Source organism: Cyprinus carpio, chromosome A7 (genome assembly GCF_018340385.1).
Source record: "Cyprinus carpio isolate SPL01 chromosome A7, ASM1834038v1, whole genome shotgun sequence".
Taxonomy (NCBI): Eukaryota; Metazoa; Chordata; class Actinopteri; order Cypriniformes; family Cyprinidae; genus Cyprinus; species Cyprinus carpio.
In genome coordinates, this window is record NC_056578.1 from 10,906,575 (window position 1) to 10,928,137 (window position 21,563).

Consider the following 21,563-nt stretch of genomic DNA (forward strand, 5'->3'; position numbering starts at 1 on the left):
CAAAAGTTTGCATCGCTGATTAGGTGAATCTCATGGTCAAATACATGTCTTGGTCAGAATTCACACATAGTCGAAGGAAAGAAATAGGGATACAGACATTTTTAGGATTATTTCCAAGAAGATTCTGACCCATTCTCATTAAAAAAGAAAAAAAAAAAATCATTATAAATTTTTATACACACAGATAAATATATAGAGTCCATGAGAAATTTTATTTAATAATTACTTACTTAAATTTAATTTATTAATTAATAGTATTTGTGCTTTTTTCCTGTACTGCTTTAATTTTTTGCCCTGATTTAAATAAAACCATTGTAATACAATCAGGACTATTACATTCACACCAAGAATAACTATAATGTTAACGATAGTGTATTAAAATTGTTCTAAATTTAAAACATTAGCAGAATTCACACCACAGCTAGTGGAAAATTCTGAACGACAAAAAACATTGACAGCGAATCAGAATCTATCCTGTTTTAAAGAGCTCGGGCATTTAAAGTGGCAGACGACATGAATGCATTGCTTATTAAAAACAGTATGTTCTCGACCGTTGGTGTTGGACGCTACTATCGTTCTTGGTGTGATCGGACCTTTAATCAAAATCCTCAGTGAGAATAATGAATTAAAGGGATACTCCACCCCAAAATGAAAATTGTCATTAATCACTTACCCCCATGTCGATCCAAACCTGTAAAAGCTTTGTTCGTCTTCGGAACACAATTTAAGATATTTTGGATGAAAACCGGGAGGCTTGTGACTGCCAAGTAAAATACACTGTCAAGGTCCAGAAAAGTATGAAAGACATCGTCAGAATAGCCGAACAGAATTGTTGAATAAAGTCGTTATTTTTGTTTTCTTCACGTACAAAAAGTATTCTCGTCGCTTCATAAAATTCAGATTGAATCACTGATGGCAAATGGAGTAATCTGACTGTCTTTCATACTTTTATGGACCTTGACAGTGCAATTTACTTGGCAGTCAGTGGGACAGTCACAGGCCTCTCGGTTTTCATCCAAAATATCTTAAATTGAGTTCCGAAGACGAACAAAGCTTTTACGCGTTTGGAACGACATGGGGGTAAGGAATTAATAGCATTTTCTTTTTTCTTTTTTTTGGGGCTGGAGTAACCCTTTAATTCAAATGTGGACTCATTGTAGTAAAGGGGAAAATGTGCATTGTCTTTGTTTTTTGCCAGACGCCACAATGCAAGAAGTCTTAATGCTCCTATAATTTTTTTTTCTATGTGATTTACTGGTGAAATGTGACTCATATACATTTTACTCATGCAAGCTGACTGCAGTTGCTTTGTCAACATTACACATTCTGTAAATTAAGGCCTTGCATGAAGCTCTTACAAATGCAAACGTATGCAATTTCCATTTGCTTCTTCTTACACACTACGCTCATGTTTTAAACTTTTATTTCATCACTTTTATTTACACATTCTGCATTACATAAAGTATATTCCCTTTATTTCATCCTTGCCTTATTCACAGGCTCTTAATTTTGTGTCCATCCTCCACAGTGCAAACTGTCTGTTTCTGTTATTTAGTCTCAACATCACGGTTTCTGCGCGGCAGCTGTTCCTCTCAGTCGACCGGTCCTTGAAAGATGAGTTTGATGTGGCCATGTTCCCCAGTCAGCCATGTTCCACAGAAAGGACAAGCAGCGTGGAAGGCATGCGTTCCGTGCGGCAGTGGGATCTGACTCCAGCCTTGCACCGTCTTTTCCGAGCACACATGACCGCAAGGGCAGAACGCATGTGTTGGTGGCCCTGCATCCAGGTACAGGCCCCCTTCGCATCCGAGCCAGAGGGGCACATAGGGGCCCACCCCTCTGCACATGGGACACTCTCGCTCTCCTGTGGTAGCCGGAGCTGTGCCTCCACCCCCGGTTAATGCCACCGCAGATGATCCCGCTTTCTCCTTACGATACCCCCAGTTGTGGTAGCCGTGCACATGGCCGCAGTTCATATAGACCCAGGGCTGTTTCTTGTCGATGGTGGCACGCTGTGCCAGGCTGGGGAAGGCGAGCGTGTTGAAACCCACAGGGCACTGGGGACGGGCAGCGTTTAGTTGCTGGCGTAGAGACTCGAGCTGTTTTAGAGTCGGGGTGTGACGAAGACCGCTAGGGGTTCGCCAAAGCAGAGTGGCCCCGCAGAGATCGATGAGAGAACCATCCTGCAGCATGTTTGATTCGTTCTCTACCTGTGAGGTAAAAACACACACATGCAATCACTCACAACATTCTGCAATATGTCTTCTATTGTGTTCCGTAGAAAAAATAAAGTCATACAGTTTTGGAATAACATTAGGATGAATAAATGATGACAGAATTTACATTTTGGGGTAAATTGAACTTTTTAAGCCTGAAACTGGCACATAATGTGCCATGATATCCAACTAATGTCACTTACTTGCTAAAGCATTGAATTAAGAATTTTTACATTCCAATTCAGTTCATGAATTTGAATTGAGGTAGCGTACAGTGACGCTAAACTGCAATTAAATTTTTTTATGTAAGAAAGTACAATTAAAATATTTTGACATTAAATTTTCACTAGAAAAGCAAATGTTATCAGTCCTTTTTTTAATTTAGTTGAAAGTTTTGAATTTTTTTTAAAATGCTGTTTTTTTTTAAAGCTTGTCATTTGAAAGGCTGTAAGCCTTACGAACAGAAAGACAGATACTTGAAATGCCACTTAAAGAATTTTGTATTTGGTTTAGGGATGGCCCCAGGCATGGGCAGGACTGTCTTGCCCTTCCAATCAGAATTAGATAAAGATTATGTTAATATTTACTTTTTTATTTATTTTTTTTTGTGTGTGCGCAGATTAAAACTAATCTGAAGTGGACTGTTTTTTTTTTTTCTAAATTTAAGCTATAGATTGAGACTGACCAAACAATCATAAAATAACTCCAGAAAATTGCAGCATTTTTCTTTTATTAGATGACGAGCATATATAATAGTCTAAATTGCATGTAGGTTATACAGCTGAAAGCTTACCCGTTTCGACTAGCCTTTAATGTTGAATGTATGAATTAGTTACTATAGCAACAGTCGGCTAGACTGTATTATCCAGTAATACAAACTAATCAACTTTCTTTTCTATTTTTTTTTTTTCAAATTCCGCCATTTTGAATTGAAAGTTGGGCTGTCATTTACGTGATTCATGTAATTCATAATTATTGTGACAACAATAGCATTTTTCTGTCTTGCGTTTTCAACATATTAGGAATCCAACTAAAATTGAATGGCTGCATATCTTAAAACAAAAATATTATTTGCAGTTCAGACTGATTACTTTACAAAAAATCTTTTATTTTAGATATCTTAATATTTTCCTCAAAACAATAGTCCCCCCACAATGTTCTAGATATGATTATGGCCTTGTTTGGTATAAATAAAAAGTTAGTTGGAAAAATCACCAGTGTAGAAACAATGATACAGAGGAAGAGAATAAATAGTTTTTTTTTTTTTATTATTATTATTCAATAAAGAAAAAATAGTTTAATTTGATGGAAGTGCATGATATTCTAGGCTGCCCATGAAAGCTTTTTTTTTCAGTGTCATATAACAGCCTATAGTTAATATAGCAATATTTAAAGTATAAACAGTATCAACTAGCCCATAGTTGATTGTGTGCTTCAGTTGCACTACCAAGGACTGAAATGCTCCAGGAAAGCTGTTTTCATGCTGAGCTAATCAAAATGAGCACTAATCAAAATGATCACAGCTTTGTGTGCCATTGAGGTGGTGATTAGCTATACCTGAATGAGTTTACAAGTAATTTTTAGAAGGGGGTGATTCTTTTTCCAACTCAGTTATTCTATTTTTTTTTTCTATTTTTTTCTATGATTTCCTGTGCGATGTGGCCAGTGAAGAAATGAGCAATGTTATGTTTCGACCACAGATGTCCACAAAGAAGCCAGAATTCTGCAGTGTACCTTTGAAACATTTTGACTTGTGATTCATTACTGAGATTAAAGCAAATTCTCACCAGTTTTCCTCTCTGCTGGGCGGACCGTGTCTCTCGAAGGGCAAAAACATTCCCACATACTGAGATCTCCCTCCACACCCCTGGAGCGGGTTCAGATACAAACTCCCCTGCTGGGTGCATCACCAGCACCCCGTTGGTTGTTAGTCCATCCATCAAACCATCTGAGGTCCTCCATTTAGCAGCTCGCTCCTGGAAATCAAGCATATCAAGAGGATTTTACTAATCTCTACAGTATCAACTCACAGCAAAATCAAAATGTGTCATGGCTTACTGTCAGATTAATATCGGTTCTCTTTTGATGTACATGCATGTTGTGTGTTACATAATAAATCACTGACTAACTGAGCTTAGAGAATTATAATGCACAGACAGACACTTTAGGCTTTCCGTTTATAGCTACTAGCTATTACACAACACACCTACTTCTTGGAGCTGCATTATACAGTGGGAGTCTGAAATATTTATACCTAGACTTGAATACAGTATCCATTCTTTCTCTCTTGTTCTCTTTCCACCTCCACAGAACAGCAGTGGGCAGAGAGCCTGTCAGGGACATTTGTATGAGGCCGTAGCCATGTGTTGATATGTCATGCATCACTGCCAGCTACTGGACCATTACTGTCTTCCAGGTGTCTGTGTATTCTTGAGAGTAAAAACTAAGCGTAGATCTTCACTATTGAGTTAGCTACTATCAAGGTCAAAGCAAATATTAAGGTCACTATTTGAAAAGGCCTGGAATGAAAGAGAACATTTACTCATCCTCGTGTCATTTTTATCCATACAATGAAAGTCAGTGGACTTGAAAATACACTGGACCCCTGTGACTAAACCGGACAAAAAAAAGTTCTTAAATATATGATCTGCAGAAGAAAGAAAATCATACAGATTTGGAACAACATTAAGGTAAGTAAATAATTATAGAATTTTAATTTGTGAGTGGTCTGTGCCTTTAAGTCACATACACGATTTGAAACGGTTGATAATTTAATCAATCACATAAAATGTGAAATGATTGGAAATGAGTCATATTGATCTGAAGCATCTCAGTCGGTGACAGCAGGAAGAGTAAAGCACCATAATGTGTGTGCTGTATATTATGAATGATATACTGCTGCAGAATTTAGCATTTTTTTGTATCTGCATGTTCTTGTGTATCACTAAATGATGGATGGTCTTATCTTCTTTTACTTTTTTGTTTCTGAATGAACAAGCAAAACCTTTGTCTCCCTAAAAAGATTTTGCTAGCTCAAAATAGAGTGAGCTACACTGAGTATGTTTACACTCTTGTTAATATCAGTCTGTGATGTAAAATGTATATTAATGTTGTAAATATAGATCTACTGTATTATAATTAGAGGTGTTTGCTAAAGCAACAAACCTGTATAAACAGACCATTTACACTAAGTAACTCATCAAACACTGTTTGTACTGTGGACAGCAATGAAATTCAAATCATGCTTGTTGAAGAGAGGCGTGCTATACTTTTCTATGCAATCAGACTTGCGTTTTTTTTTGTTTTGTTTTTTTTCACAAGACTCTGAACTGAAACAAAACTAGAAAAATGTATATTCACTATAGAAAATTGCATGATTTTCCAATAACTAAGTTATTTACTTATTAACATAACTTTCTAGGTCTAGAAATCAACAGTTTAAAATTAATATTTTAATATACTGATTTTATTATACACTGGTGGACAAAAGTATATTTTTAAATGTTTTTCAAAGAAGTCTCTTACAGTATGCATTTATTTGATCAAAATACAGTAAAACAGTAATACTGTGAAATATTACAATTTAAAATAAGTGTTTTTTTAAATATTTCATATATTTTAAAATGTAATTTATTTCTGGGATGGCAAAGCTGAATTTTCAGCAGCCATTATTCCAGTCTTTACTTGATTCTTCAGAAATCATTCTAATATACCGATTTGGTGCTCAGTTATTATTGGTGCTCAATTATTAATACTGGTTCTTTTTATTATTAATTCTATTTAATTTATGACAAACCACTCGGCTGAAATTTCACCTGCCATTCTATGTTAATGTCCTGTGAACTGATTCTTATTGACTGTTAAGGCACCAAAAACAGACTTTAACTGGCAAAACAGTAGGACAATAATGTGTCCCCTTGCACGATGTCATTGTAAATAATCCTATTGCACTGTTGTTTTCTTCTGTGCTTTGGCAAAGATTCTGCATTAGTAAACGCGGCTATGACTTAATAGCCTGTTATGACTCACCCCAAGGAAGATGTTTTTGGAAGAGTCAAAGCCCGCTGCATATATTCGTGCTGTGTAGGGAGCACTACGCTCACACATGATGCGGCAAGCGTAGCGGGAGATGGTGCTCTGGGCCGACTGTCCTCCTTCTCCATTTGCGCCCCCCTGTCCCTGTCCTCCACCACCACTGCTCGCTGTGTCTGTCACCACAAAGTCTATCATGCTCTCTGTAGAACGGCCAATCTAAAGACAAATTAACAACCAGATTAGGTGAGATATTCAAGGATTACTTCACTCAAAAATGATCATTTTTATGAATTATTTATTAATTACTCATGTTGTCCCAAACCTCTATGACTTTCATTCTTCAATGGAAGACAAACAAAATATGCTGAATAATGTACTGGCTGCTCAGACCCCATTCATTATAATTTCATGGAAAAGAGTAACATGTACGAGATCCACAATATATACAGTACCGTTGGGGTCAGTAGGATTTTTTGTTTTTAAAGAAATTAAAACGTCTATTCAGAAAGGATACATTAAATTGATCAAGTGATATTTATAATGTTACAAAAGATTTCTATTTCAAATAAATGCTGTTCTTTTGAATTTTCTATTCACTAAAGAATCCTGAAAAGCTGTTTTCCAAGATTTTCAACAGCTTTGCCATTACAGAAATAAATTACATTTTTTAAATATTTAAATGCATAATATTCAACAATATTGTTTTTATTGTATTTTTGATCAAATCAATGCAGACTTGTTAAATATAAGAGACTTATACTGACCCTAAACTTTTGAATGGTAGTGTATATAAACCTTATTGACTATAATCTGATTTTGTTTTGTTTTTTTGGTATTATTCAATATTTGGTATTTAATTGTGCATGATAATTTTGAATGCTGATACTTTAGCCATCATAATGCTTACTTAATGTAATTTTTATTATATATATAATAATTTAACAACACAGTTAAACATAATATTCAGCAAATCTCAAAATTAATATCCATCTCTCATGCTCTATAATGTTTTGATGCCTAAATAAATATTGATAGTTTTTGGGGGGTATTTCTAAAGACAAAAATACTGTATCATTTTAATATCGACCACTTATTGTATCAGCCATAAAATTACCAGCTTATTGTCATCAGCCAGATTTCTAGTACATTATTAAAAAATGTATTTTGTGTCTCAAGGAAGAAAGAAAGTTATTTGTTTAGAATGGCATGAGGGTGAATAAATGACAAAATGTTGACATTTTACATCATTGAGGCCAGAAATATGGGTTTCATGGTTTGTCCCAGAAGGCGGCACAAAGACATAATGAATAGCCTCCCAACACAAAGTTTAATTATAATCCAAACAGGCTGAAGTAACACACATTAATGTAAATGGTGACTGGACCCTGATTGACTGAGAAGAAACAACTTAAGTACACAGTGATAACGAGGTGATAATCAACAGGTGTGATGACTCGATGAGTGTCCATGACAACTGATGACTAGCGAGAAACTAAGACAAAGAAACAGATGAGACTAATGAAAACAAACTGAAAGTGCAATAAAGCAAAATAACTGTGACATTACACCCTGTGACATTACACCCTGTGACGAAGGATGAGAAGAGGGAGGGATGGTGGGGGTTTGGGAGGTGGACAAGGATGTGGTGCATGGATGGTAACCGGATGTGGCGATGGCGATGACAAAGGGATGGTGGCAGGTGGACGATGACGATATCTTGGCAGCGATGATGGGAACAGCCAATGGCACAGACCCAGAGCTCAGCCGTGAAGACAGCCCTTGGCTGAGTTGAGGGAGGGAGGAGCCAAAATGTAGATGGGGCTGTCAACATCTAGGGCAGAGGTCTTCAACCCTGTTCCTGGGGACCCACTGTCCTACAGACTTTAGCTACAACCCTAATCAAACACACCTGAAGCAGCTAATCAAGCTTCTCAAAATTGCTTGAAAATACACAGGCAGGTGTGCTAAAGCAGGGTGAAAATAAACTTTGCAGGACAGTGGGTCCCCAGGGGCAGGGTTGAAGACCTCTGATCTAGGGGATGACCAACGGAGACTAGACAGAGAGCTGATGGAACCAAGCGACGTCGCTGGCACTGAAGGCCTCAGTGATGCCACGGCAACAAACATCAGAGGCAAAGCCAGAGTGCCCAAGGTCTGAGGCAGAGCCGGTGTGACTGGACAGAGGCGAAGCCAAAGGGAAGGAAGAGCCCACTGCAGCCATAAGGGGGGGAGGGACAGAGCACAGCAAACGGTCCACAAGTCTGTGGTGGAAGTCGAGTGACGACTGACCAAGGGGGAGCCAGTGGGACTGGGGTCTGGCTGTGTCCTGGATTGGGGATAGACACTCCCCAGACACCAGATAATGGCTTCCATCCAGTCAGGAGGTGTCTGGGAGGTCCACGGGATGGTGGTAATTGGCCCCAATCCAGAATAAAGATTTCAGGGTCTTGTCGTCGAAAGGGCTGGTGATTGCAAGATGAAAAATTATCTGAAAAAGTCAACAAATCGTGGCTCTACTGAGGCACGGCAGTGAATCTCACTTTGAAGTCGTCTCAGAAGAAAGCACAAAGACGATGAATAGCGTTCCAACACAAAGTTTAAATATAATTCACACAAGAGTAGTCCAAACAGGCTGAAGTAACATACATTAACGTAAACGGTAACTGGACCCTGAATGACTGAGAAGGAACAACTTAAATACACAGTGATAACAAGATGATAATCAACAGGTGTGATGACTCGATGAGTGTCCATGACAACTGATGACTAGCGAGAAACTAAGACAAACAAACACGTGACTAATGAAAACAAACTGAAAGTCCAAGAAAGCAAGCTAACCAAACATAACTGTCACAACAGGAAGGTCAAGACATTCACCACAACAACAGTATAATAAATCAATTTACATTCATTTGCATGTTTAATGAACTCAATATCGAGATTTAAACAGGCAGTTAAGTGAAAGAATCCTCTCTTCTTCTGGTATGATGCTCACCTGAAACATGTCGGTGTTGGGGTCATGTGTATATTCCACTATAACAGAATGACTCCGGGACAGTGTGTAGGATATGCTGTGCTGGCTTTTGTTGCTTAGGGCCTGCAAATACACACACACACGCACACACACACACACAACTCTTTGACTAATGACCTTTGTTGCATCATTCCTCCCTTAACAAGTCAGAGGAACATAAGGCAGTTTCAGGTTCCCTGACATTATGCAATAGATTGGCAAATCATTGGGTTGGTTGCAGTGTTATGCAATGACTCTTACAGAATTTTGTGGGTGGGTCAGGAGGACACTTATTTTGGAATAGATTTCAAATCTTTTGGAAGCCATGAAAAAAAGCTGTTTTAGATAAAGTATCTGGTCTTATCAATTGTTAGCATTAAGACATTACCATTTATATTTTGGAACTAGGCATGGAAATTGTAAAGGATTTAAGCAAACGCTGTCACCTTCGACACCAGGGGTGTGGAGACGTTGTGGATGACATCAGGTTTGACGCCATTGGCTTTGGGCCGTTTGTAAAGGGCCAGCCGACTTCTTCTGCGGCCCTTGTCCCCGCTAGCTAGCGAACCATTATGCCTGCATGTAACAAAACCACAGTAGTCCAGTCTGAGCTTAGCGAATGCTTTGAACAATTAAAAAAATGAATTAATCAAAAACACATTTGGTGCTTAATTTAGAAGCAGCACCTCACCCGCTGACTGATTTTGATAGAGCTGACAGATTGAGGACAGACTGTTGTCTTGGGGATAACAAAAACTAGGCATGGATGACTTTCACTTAAGAGCATTGGTGTGTACTTAAAAATAATTAAATGGCATTATTCTATCTCTCCGTCGATACTATGACAGGAGTCATGAGTCGTCCACAAAATGGCTAATGCAGGCCTCTCAGAGCCTGTCAATGAGGAGGCAAAGCAATCTTATAATTCATCTAGACAACGATCAATAATCAAGACACTTAAATGAGCTCTCTCTATCTCCTTTCATCTCACTGGGAGGCAGTGTTTAATTTTTTTTTTTCTTTCTTTTTTGGCGTTAAAAATCTACTGTCAGGATTTATTACAGACACGCAATGAAAAATTAGTGATGAAAAGATCTGGACATCTATTTTTGCAGCTAAACTTATTGCAAATGCATTTGCAGGAGTTTCCCTTTCAAAAGCAAAATTTATGGGAGGAGAGTATTTAAATGAATCATAGGAGGTGATTTACTAAGGTTTGCAGTAGTCAGTTTACTGGTATTTGCACCATTATTTAACACCCAAGAAAGCAAGTCATAACCCATTTTGAGCCTGTGTTGTTAGTACATTACCCGCACCTAATTATTATCGGCTCTGTTTATTTGCGACTCTGTGCTATTTTGTGCTGCTCTTACAGCCTGATTGCATTGGTCATTGTGGAAATTTTCTGGCTGTGTCTGTGCACATTAATTTGGGATTTTTTTATTTATTTTCTTATGCTTACCAATACTGTATTCATTTGATCAAAAATACAGTATAAATTGTAATATTGTCAAAGTTTCAATATCAAATCTGAATAATAAATTAAATTTAATTAAATTAGAATTTTTGGCATTATTATTCTAGTCTTTAGTGTCACATGTTCCTTCAGAAATCATTCTAATATGATAATTTGCAGCTCAAGAAACATCTGGTCTTATTTTCACAGCAGAAAACTTCTTTAGTAAATAGAAAGTAAAAAAATCTGTATTTATTGTTGTTATAAAAATATAATAAATACATTGATTAAAAAACAGCATTTATTTGAGATTTTTTTTTAAACAATGTAAAAGTCTATGCTGTCACTTTTGATCAATTTAATCTGTTGACCTCAAAAAAAAAAAACTTTGTCAAACATTTTTGTCAAATTTTATGAAAGATATAATTTTGACATTAGATTTTTTTTTCTTTAATAGAATTGCAAAATGGAAGAGAAATGAACACTCTTTTCCACCTCTTGTACTGTAGCTCAAGGGTTATACCCTCTTCCCTCTCTTCCTCTTGGCACTGGAAACATTCATTGCTCTGCTCTGCTCTGCTCTGCTCCATGACTGTGTGATTTGAATGACATCTTTGTTGGCAGTCAAATGAAGTGTTTTGCATCCGCAGCTGAAATCTAAAGATAAGTCAGGAAAACCAGCCGCAGGTACACCAGGGGAGCCAATTGGCCCAGATGACGTGGCGTTCATTCATCTGCGAGAAAAGATGTTAATTGAAGTCATATTTATTTAAGGGTAATTTTACCCTTGAACTCCCACTGAACTCCTGGATTCAAAATGCTGACTGAGTGGAGGAGCTGTAATTTAGATAAATGGGTTTCCACAAATCTGAGACCGTATTGTACAGTTCTAATGTGTGTGAATACAGTTAAACCTGAATGATGATAAACCCAATGCAGCTGACATCAAAGGTTTAGAATATTCATAACTAAATATGTTCAGACTCAATCCATTACATACTGTTTTGGAATCATTTTATGATTTCCTTTCTTTGCAACAATGAATGTTCTAGACTTAATAAAAGCTTTATCAACAAAATCTTTGGCATAATATTAATCATTTTGATTAAAGGAGCCATGTGTAATGTCTGGCAAAAAAATCAAGTCATACTCCACATTCCATACCAGATGGGGGCAGTATGCCTCAATAAAGTGAATTGGTCTACTCTAGAGTAACAAACGAGAAACGGCATAGTCTCTATGCTCCGCCCCTACCTTCACAACAACCCTAGAGCCATAGCCGAAGCCTAAAGGACGTTTTGCCTCCAGAGGAACGTTGGGTGATGTCAAGTGATTTTGAAACATGACATCTTCAAGCTACTCCCCTTCACCTTTACCAGTGAATATGTTCATATTCGTTTTGTTCATATTACATTTTGAATTGTATATACACATTATTTGAATTAAATTAATTTGACAGACAGCATTCTGTCAACATCATTGGTCAACATCAGACAGCTGATGTTGACCAAGCTAGCGCCAACCAACGTAACCAGAGCTGCCAACTCTCAAGCATTCACCGTGAGACACACGCAATTGACTCTTTTCACACGCTTTCAAAAACTTGACCGCTCTGAATATAGTGAGTGAGGTGCGCGCGCGGCCGGGGCGCTCTCTCTCTCTCGGGTTCATTATCATCGAAGACATTTCAAGCTTCTTCGGTAATGTTACATTTTAGCATCAGCTTGGTTGAGACGGGCTTTGGTAGATAACAGGTGAAAACCGGATCGGATCTGTGGGTAAGTTATAGCTAGCTTACTATCAAACGCAGCTACGGTTAGCCATCGCTAACATTAGCACGTTTATCGAACAGCCTTCGATACATTTCTATGTTATAACTTCCCCGAAAAAAATACGCAAACATATAAAACAAACTTCTAGCGAAATACTAACAGCATCTTACTTACCAATCCAAAAGAAATGTTGCAAGTTCGGAGTCGAAGCTCATTTCTTTCAAGTCCATCAGTTGTCTCCAGCGATGGAAAGCAGTGCCGATGTTTACTCTGGTTCGGCTCCTTTTCTTATCGGATTTGATTTGTGATTTCCGAGCGCGGTTGCTTGACATCAGCTTCAAGTACGCCCACAAGCCGTGCGAGTTATTCGTGTATTGCAGGTTGGCTGGTGGTTATGTTGCCCGCATACCGCCTCCCATGGCTGAAACTGGTATTACGACACCTGTAGGGCCGTGGCTAGTAATGCTAATGCTAATTAAGGTTGATATCTCTGCAGCACTATAACTTGACATTTTTTTAATGACATCATCGCCCTTATTTCTTCTCATTCTTTTGATGCGTGTAGGTCATTTTTTGGATATTTTTACCTCAATTTTTACACATGGCACCTTTAAGTAAGATTTTAACGCACTTACAGTGGAAGTCTAGACCAAGACATTACAGAGTTTTACAGCACAAATGGGAAGCTTGTATTTTTGGTAAAGCACATAAATGAACAAAATGATATTATAAATTGTCTAAACCATTTGTGTGTGTGTATTCCCTTATTCTTGTGCATATCATCTAAGTTAAAAAGTTTATCGGCTTTACAGATCATGATGTAATTTTTTAATTAGTTATTAATTATTATTAATGAATACATTGTGGCTGTACTTACAATGAGCATTTTAACATTTATTAGACTGTCCTCTTTACTTTCGTATGACTTTTTGTTTGTGAAGATGCTTCAAATTTTTGAACAAAAATAGCAGCACAACTATTTTCAACATTGATAATAATAAGAAATGTTTCTTGAGCACCAAATCAGCATATTAGAATGAATTCTGAAGGATCATGTGACACTGAAGACTGGCGTAATGATGCTGAAAATTCAGCTTTGTATCACAAAAATAAATGACATTTCAAAATATAGTAAAATAGAAAAAAAAATGTAAATAGTGTTTCAATAATTGCAGCCTTGTTGAGCATAAGAGAGTTCTTTCAAAAAAATAAAAATAAAAAATAAAAAACATACTGACCAAACCTTTAAACAGTATTGTGTATGTATATGTATATTCATATAAGTAAAGATTTTTGTGAACTATTCTTTAAGTTCTGTTGTGCTATTATGAAAGAAAGAGCTAATCTGAACTATAGAAATGTAAAGAGTTTAAACTTAATTTCATCCTTTCAATATTAATATTATTCCTTCAGGGTTGTTGTGGATGTTTTCTTACCCGAGTACAATCAGCTCCCCGTACTTGATGGGCTCCTTGTCCTCAGGGCAGAGAGCATCATGGGACTGAGATCCTGAGCCCAGAGGAGGAGACGGCTGGTTCTTGTTGCATGATGGGCGCAGCTCCAGGGATGGAGGTGGGCAAAGAGCTTCGGAGCTCCCTTCCAAAACCATATCCACAAGAACCACTCACAGCTATGAGAGAGAGAGGGAAGGGAAGAATGTGAGATCGATATTGTTGAGCAGCACATTTTGCTTGTTTTCTCATGGTGAAATAGCAATTTTATTAATAAGTGCTACAGGGAGTGGAAATGGAAAATCGGTGTGATTCTTATGTGTCACCCCCCCCCCATCCCCATTGGTTACTCCAACTGTAAATACAATAACAGCCATATCACAGATCAGCTGTTATGTATTTATGTAAGAACTGATCCTGTGAGAACAGCCTGAGGTAGTGTGGCTGTCTCTGTAGAGTTCTGAAGTCAACAAGGAGCCAACCATCAACTGACAACCTGTCAGGAACAGGAGATTTAACCAATCCCAGGAGAATAACTACCTCTCTGCAAACACACAGTCAAGTGCTCCATTGCAAAGACTTCATTGTTATTTTTCATACAGATGTAATGGAACACAGTCACAGCAGTGGCATTTCAAAGGTTCGATACTGACTGTCAGATAAATTGGTGTTGTCATTACTCTGAGTACTTAATGCGTGCTATTTAGGCGAATACCTATCTATCTATCTATCTATCTATCTATCTATCTATCTATCTATCTATCTATCTATCTATCTATCGAATATCTATCTATCTATCTGTTTGTGAATCTATCTGTTCATCCATCCTGTGTTATTTCACTGTAATCAATGTTCTTTTAGTATTATTTATATACTATTATAGTATTTATTAGTATTTTTTATTAGTAATTTGCTTAGTTTATATTTTAATTTTAGATTTAGTAAAAGTAGTAGGTTCTATTTAGCTTTAGCTTTATTTCAGTTTTAGTTTTAGTCATTGTATTACTCAAACTTACTTCTCATAAAATATTTTAATTTTATTTTAATTCAGCTGGAAAAGTGCACTTAACACACTAAATCACTTTTTTTGAATTATACGCATCTTGCAGATTCTGCAATTTTGAGCAGAACTCTATGCATAATGTTCAACTAAATTAACACAACATTAAAAATGTCAAACCTTTTCTAGTGCAAAAACATTAATAGCAATTGGTTATTTGTCAGTTTGCTTCTTCCAGGCTCCCTTATGCAACAAATTAATCTGAACCGAGTGCAAACCCTCGCCTTCACAGGAAGCTGACTGGTTTAGAGATGACAGACAGTGCAGATGAGCCAATCGCTGCACTATTAAGGCACTGCATGACTGTGGGTGTGCAATGGTGAGAGGTGGACTGGAGGCTGTGAGGGTGAGTAAGGAGAGGGAGGGAAACTAAGAGAGGACAAAAATAGAAATAGCATGGTGGTGTAGGTGATGAAGGGGAGAGGAGCAGGTAGGGCCAGCGGGATGGAGAAGGGTATGTAGAGGTGTATTACATATAGAGTGCTTACAAAACAGCAGATTGTAGATAACAGAAGATTACTAGGGATGAACAAGCACTGTTATGAAGAGACTGTGTGTGTGTGTGTGTGCGCTGAGGTTTGGCAGGGTGATAGATTGCCTGTTCTGTGCCACGCATTTTCTAATCAGCCCACAACCTGGGGGAGGAACGAGGGAACGAGAGAGATATGGGAAGGGAGATCAACAGGAATGCAGGGATATGAAGGGGTGGTGAGGACACGATGCACATCATGCAATGAGATCTTTCCAGACACAACAACCTTAGTGTACAGTGGCTTAGCGTATAATTAAATGACAAGCTCAGTCTGTGAGCTCGAACTGCTCGTCACACATTATTGGGCAGCATATGAATAATTCATTGGCTTCTGGTGCCTTTATTGAAAGTCTTGAGTCCCATAGTGAAGGTACCTCTAATATCTTCTTCTTCATTCCCTTCATCTCCACTTCTCAGATCACCACATCCTCATTCTGGTCTGATTTTATGTCCTCCCTGATTACTGTATCATCTTCCGCCACCTTCTCTGCTCATTCCCACAATCCTCTCTGCTGCCTCTGCAGCGGGGTGAGCGAGTGTGGCGCGTGAGACTGAGTGTATGAGTATGAGCGGGGTAGACAGAGAGCGAGTCTGCCTCATCCATCTCTATCAGAAGCCAGATGAAGTGGGTTCTAAATATAAACGCACGAGGAAATGATCTCACAAATAACTTATGAGGCTTTACTCGAGTCTAGGCTTGCCAAACTTAATCCTTCAAAATCTGTATCTGCTTTTCAGCAGATCATTAGCTATTTCGCAGATTTGTCGGAGCTGCATTTTTGTGCAATACACATCTTGAATGCTCGTATGGCTGCAAAATTTCTGTCTGCATTGTTCTGTCTGCAAACAATGGTATTGGTGTTTGGCATCCTGTATCAAAGTGAATTTGTTCAGGTAGCAGAATGTAGTTTGTACTTGTATTGTCTGCTGGAGTCAGCTCAAAATTATGGCATCTCATGAATGCAATAATATACTATTATGCATTCATAGTGTCTACAATGAATGAACTTGCTTCTGATTGATCAATATTAAAAATAAACATATTGATTGGAAATAAACATATCTGTATAACAAGCAATTTCCATCACAGCTAGTATTATGTTACTCAGTAGTCTCTCTTCTCATGTAATAAAATTGTTTTAACATAAATTAATATTTTATGTATATTTGGCAAGTAGTAAAAAGTGTTTTTTTCAGTTTAAGGAATTGTTTTTACCTGATCTTACCCTTTAGTTTTGTTGGTGTAACTTTATGTATTTGAGTTTATTCAGTTATGTTAAATTACAATTTTGACTCGAATTAAATCATTCATTTAGATATTACCGCATAAAACACGTTTTAGGTTAACATTTTCTCAGTGTACAGTCAGTATGCTATTATTCCAAAAAATTCCTTACAGATTGTACATTCTGATCACATCAAGGTTTTATTTTGCAATAATGATCGACTCGCTGTATTTTAACCCTTAATTATGTATTATAGTATGCAATAACTCTGCAATATGCCAACCAAGGCTGCATTTATTTTATTAAAAATACAGTAAAAACAGTAACATTGCAAAATATAATTACAGTTAACATAACTGTTTTCTGTTTGAACATATTTTAAAATGTAGTTTATTCCTGTGATGCAAAGCTGAATTTTTTTAGCATAATTACTCCAGTCTTCAGTGTCACATGATCCTTCAGAAATCATTCTAATACACTGATTTGCTCCTCATTTTTTATTATCATCAATGTTGAAAACAGTTGTGACCGTGATACTTTCTTCACGATTCTTTGATGAACAGAAAGTTCAAAAACATTTATTTGTAATGCATTCTTGCTAGTATTTAAAAAACTAAAACAAACAAACAAACCAAAAAAAAAACAATGTGTTTTCTATGTTTTAGTACTTTTCTTTGCAATTTGTTGATTATTACCTTGTAAGTCATTAGTCAAAAATTAATGCAATATTTGTCCACCACAACATGATGCAAATCTCTTGTAAATGCAGTAGTACACTATGCTCTATGTTAGCATCATGCTGTCTGTTGCATTCTCATTAAACCGAATATCACCATCTATCTGTTCTGGTGAGCTGAGTAGCTGAAGTCTGCCATAGACTGCGGTCTGCACCAGCGCAACAATGGTGCATATTGCATAATTAATGCAAAAACACCATCTATAACAGTGTTGCTCACTGTACCGTATAATGTCATTATCTCTGTCAGTGTAAGTCTGTAGTCAGCTGCAGTTTGTTGAATGGCCAGCATGGCTGTTGTCTGTTGCAGTGTGCTGTGAAGCTGTGGTCTGCAGCAGGTGTGTGTGTGTGTATGTGAGACTCATGATGGAGTGAGTGTCCTGCAATTCTGTCTGACCCCGCTGCTCCTGTCTGGGTGAGCAGTGGAAAGAGCTGCAGCCACCAAAGGCAGGGAATGAGAGAAAGTGCAAGAACACGTTGACATCATCTCTCCGTTACAGGTATCGCTATTGTGAAACTTGATAGTGACCTTCAGAGGCAGGGACCTCCGCAGGAGCTCTATCATTTACACTCTTCCTGTTCTAACGGCAGATCAGCATTCACAGATGCGTGTCAGCAACTCGTATATGGGTCACCTGTGTGACATTGCAAAGACATTTTGTTTATAATTTGAATGAAAAATTATGAAGGTTTATTTCAGTATGCTGATAAAGAACGAACCCTGGATTAACACTGCAAAGGGGAAATACTATGCAGCACATAAAGACAACCATGGCAATGAATAAACAAACAATAGAATGAACAGGAATATTTACAAATAACTTCAAACTGAAAATACTGCTGAAAATAATATTATTAAAAACTTTAACTGACAAGTAATAATTATCTCAAAACACAAGCAAATTTATATCAAGCACTGGTTTTTCACTTAAATATTTTTCTCTGCCTTAAGACATTCGGAGGTAATAAGAAACAACTTTTTTTTTAATTTTTAAATTATGTTAAGCAAGAACAATCATCCCTCTCGATATAATGACAACTGAGAAATTTCTCCTCTCAGACTTGATCCACAATGCCAAAAAAAAAAAAATAAAAAATCTTAATCACTGTCGTGTTTTACTTAAAACAAGATGGATTTCCTTGATAAGCAAAAGATAGTATGCCATTATATTTGCATTATATTGTTTTAAATATATTTAATGGAAATCAAAATAATGAAGGCTTCTATTTTTGCTGTTGCATGGATACTCCCTGTCCATGCACATCATCACATGCAGTCAAATAATGTAGGAGACATCTAAACCAAAGCCTCTTTTCATAATACATATATTAATTAATGTTAAATTTGTTGTCAGACAAGTAAATGGGAAAGATTATTCAACAGAAAAACTCCATGAACAAATACTAAATGTTAATGAGACAAACATACTGTCACCATTCATGATTGTTCATTATTTTAAAAAAAGGCTGTGCTTACTAATGCTTTTTAAATTTTGTTAGTTATTCAGACAAGTTGTAAACACACTAGCAAGACTAGCTCAGCAATTAGAAAAAAACTGAAATGAACAAACCTTCCAAATAATTAATTATAGAAATAATAAACTAAATTACATTTCTTTCATTTTTAATGTTCACTCAACATTTTGTGATGTAACTTCATCACACTGTTGTGAAATTAAGATTAACAACAGGCCCTGTGAAAGTCATATTTTCATTATCGGTTCTATAAACGGTCGAGATTATTGTACACATCAGAAACTAATAAGCAAGATTATGTAATGGCCTTGCTCGTCTTCTGCTCATTTTCTCGAGACAGCATGACCCGTGGACCAGCCCGTGCTCTCAGACGACAGATTGCAGCGGATTGCGTCTCACTATCAGCAGAACATCTGAATTCAAAGATTCGAATAAGATCCGAATTATAGATGTCTAATTCGATTTTTATCACGTAATCACACAATACTGATTCACCAGAAAATACACAAACGCACGCGAGACGTTTACTATAGATGAATTATTTTAAGTTAGGCAACACTTTTTTTTAACAGTTAATTTATAAGGCGTTAATATGATGTAGCTAAGTGTCACACTTGTAGCCTGTTATTCCCATTTCTTTTAACCCGTCTGTAAAGACTGTTCAAAATGCATATTACATAACGTTATCATACCAAAACCTGACCTATTTGGTATTCACCATAATCATCACTGCGATTGTATCCCTCTGAACGATATATTTATCATGCTCTTATTTATACCAAGCAATTCCACGGCTGCCAATGAGGCCTGGGAAGTAGGACACAAGGGATTTCACAGAAAATTAATTAATTGATTATTTAATTTATTACACATAGTATATTTAAATAAAACACTAAATCTAAATTAATAAATAAGCAACTACAGAAGAACGCACGCATCTACACGCGCACTCCGCACTGCCACAAGGAGAAGACTAAGTGGTGATAAAAAGAGAAGCATATTTCAGTGAACAAGCACGCCAAGCCAAAAACTATCCAAATACGCACCTGATGATGTTACAGACCCCTGCCTTGAATATCCTTGGCTTGTCAATCCCCGTGTGGCCTTAAAATAGGGCGTCGTGTTGTTAATTCATCACTCGCGTTGTTAAACTGGATGGCACGCGCATCACGTCGTGTGGTTTGCATTGCCACACTCCGTTGTCATCAGTTACACGGAAGACAGCGCTGATCTTAATCCAGGAGAAGAGTGTTTTAAGTCTAGTCCACTAGACACTCCGTTGTCACGCCCATCTCTCGCTCGCAGTTCTCTGCCGTTAAAGAAATCCGAGGACGGGTTTTGCCCTCGCCCGCATCATGCGCCTCTGCGGTTGGTCAGACAGCCGCTACACTTGTAAGCCCCACCCCCGGATGTGAGTTTACAAATCCTAATATGGTAGTGGGTTCATTAATATTCATGAGCCAAGACTCCGCCATTGAACCGAAAAAGCAATTCAGAAAGCAGGCTTCGCCATTAGAGGATTTCTCCGCCTAATTAATATTCATGAGCTAATCGTAGGCTTCGTAATTCCGCCTCAGGGTGGCGTTCGTGGGGTTGTTGGCACCACATCACTGCTGTTGCATACGCGTCGCGCGCGGTGAGTGACGCTCGAGCGAGGAATCCTCCGCATTCTCCACATTTAGGAATAGCTACACCTGTGGAACTGCACCACACCTGTTACATATGCAGTGACTGTGCTGTGTCACTTTCATCGACACCTCTTGATTAAGACGACCATCTGCGCGACGATGCGCATGCTAGTTCACCTAATCAGCCAGTTTTATAAAGCTGTATGAAATTAATAATATTTTCACAACAAAATAAAACAGCTAATACATCCAACTTGTTAACCCAGAGTTCTGTTTTTAAGGAGAGAAAAAAAAGCATCTGTCACAAGGGTTATATGAATCAAAAGTCTATATACACAAATATTTTCTCTGGCTTGTTGGATTCAAACACCTAGTTCAAAATGTTCTTAAATTACTGTGGACCATATCCTCCAATTCTACAATTAATTTCATTATCAGTTAATATAAAAAAACTCCACAAAGATATGTTACATTTTACAGTTTTGCAGTTTCATTAATTATTTTGTGCTTCAAAATTCTCTAAATGAATAAGCCAGTAAGGCAATGGATGGTTCCGATAGATCAAGTATATTAGCCTATTAATCTATCTATTTATCTATCTATCTATCTATCTATCTATCTATCTATCTATCTATCTATCTATCTATCTATCTATCTATCTATCTATCTATCTATCTATCTATCTATCTGTCTGTCTGTCTGTCTATCCATCTATCTATCTATCTATATTACAGATTAGACAAATAAGTACGTAAAATATGCATGTAAAATACAAAATGATCTTTATAAAGAAACAATTTTGCAAGGAACTGTCAGTCGGAAATGGGGTAGGATATGTAAAATAAATATACCCTACTGTATTGCAGCCAAAAGCTGCAAATATGCTGTAATTGTTACAGAGTTCCAAGGGGCCGTTATTTGTTTCATAATTTGTCCGTCATGTTTCTTCTCCCCATTCAAGA

General features: G+C 37.3%; 1 protein-coding gene across 2 annotated transcripts; it reads right to left on the reverse strand.

Moving 5' to 3' along the window:
* Positions 1–1,406: 1,406 nt before the first annotated feature.
* On the reverse strand, positions 1,407–20,344 carry LOC109093994 (E3 ubiquitin-protein ligase pellino homolog 1-like). Of its 2 annotated transcripts, none has more exons than XM_042759608.1 (7): positions 20,020–20,344; positions 13,929–14,122; positions 9,711–9,840; positions 9,247–9,348; positions 6,246–6,467; positions 4,004–4,192; positions 1,407–2,210 (listed from the first exon to the last, which is right to left on the reverse strand). In XM_042759608.1, exons 2-7 carry the CDS (start codon positions 14,099–14,101, stop codon positions 1,593–1,595), a joined length of 1,434 nt encoding a protein of 477 aa, XP_042615542.1. In that variant the 5' UTR covers positions 14,102–14,122; positions 20,020–20,344; the 3' UTR covers positions 1,407–1,592. The 2 variants fall into 2 exon arrangements, with proteins under 2 accessions (XP_042615542.1, XP_042615543.1); XM_042759609.1 differs by lacking the exon at positions 20,020–20,344 and adding an exon at positions 11,216–11,454 and having other exon boundaries at positions 13,929–14,066.
* Between the last annotated feature and the right edge of the window lie 1,219 nt (positions 20,345–21,563).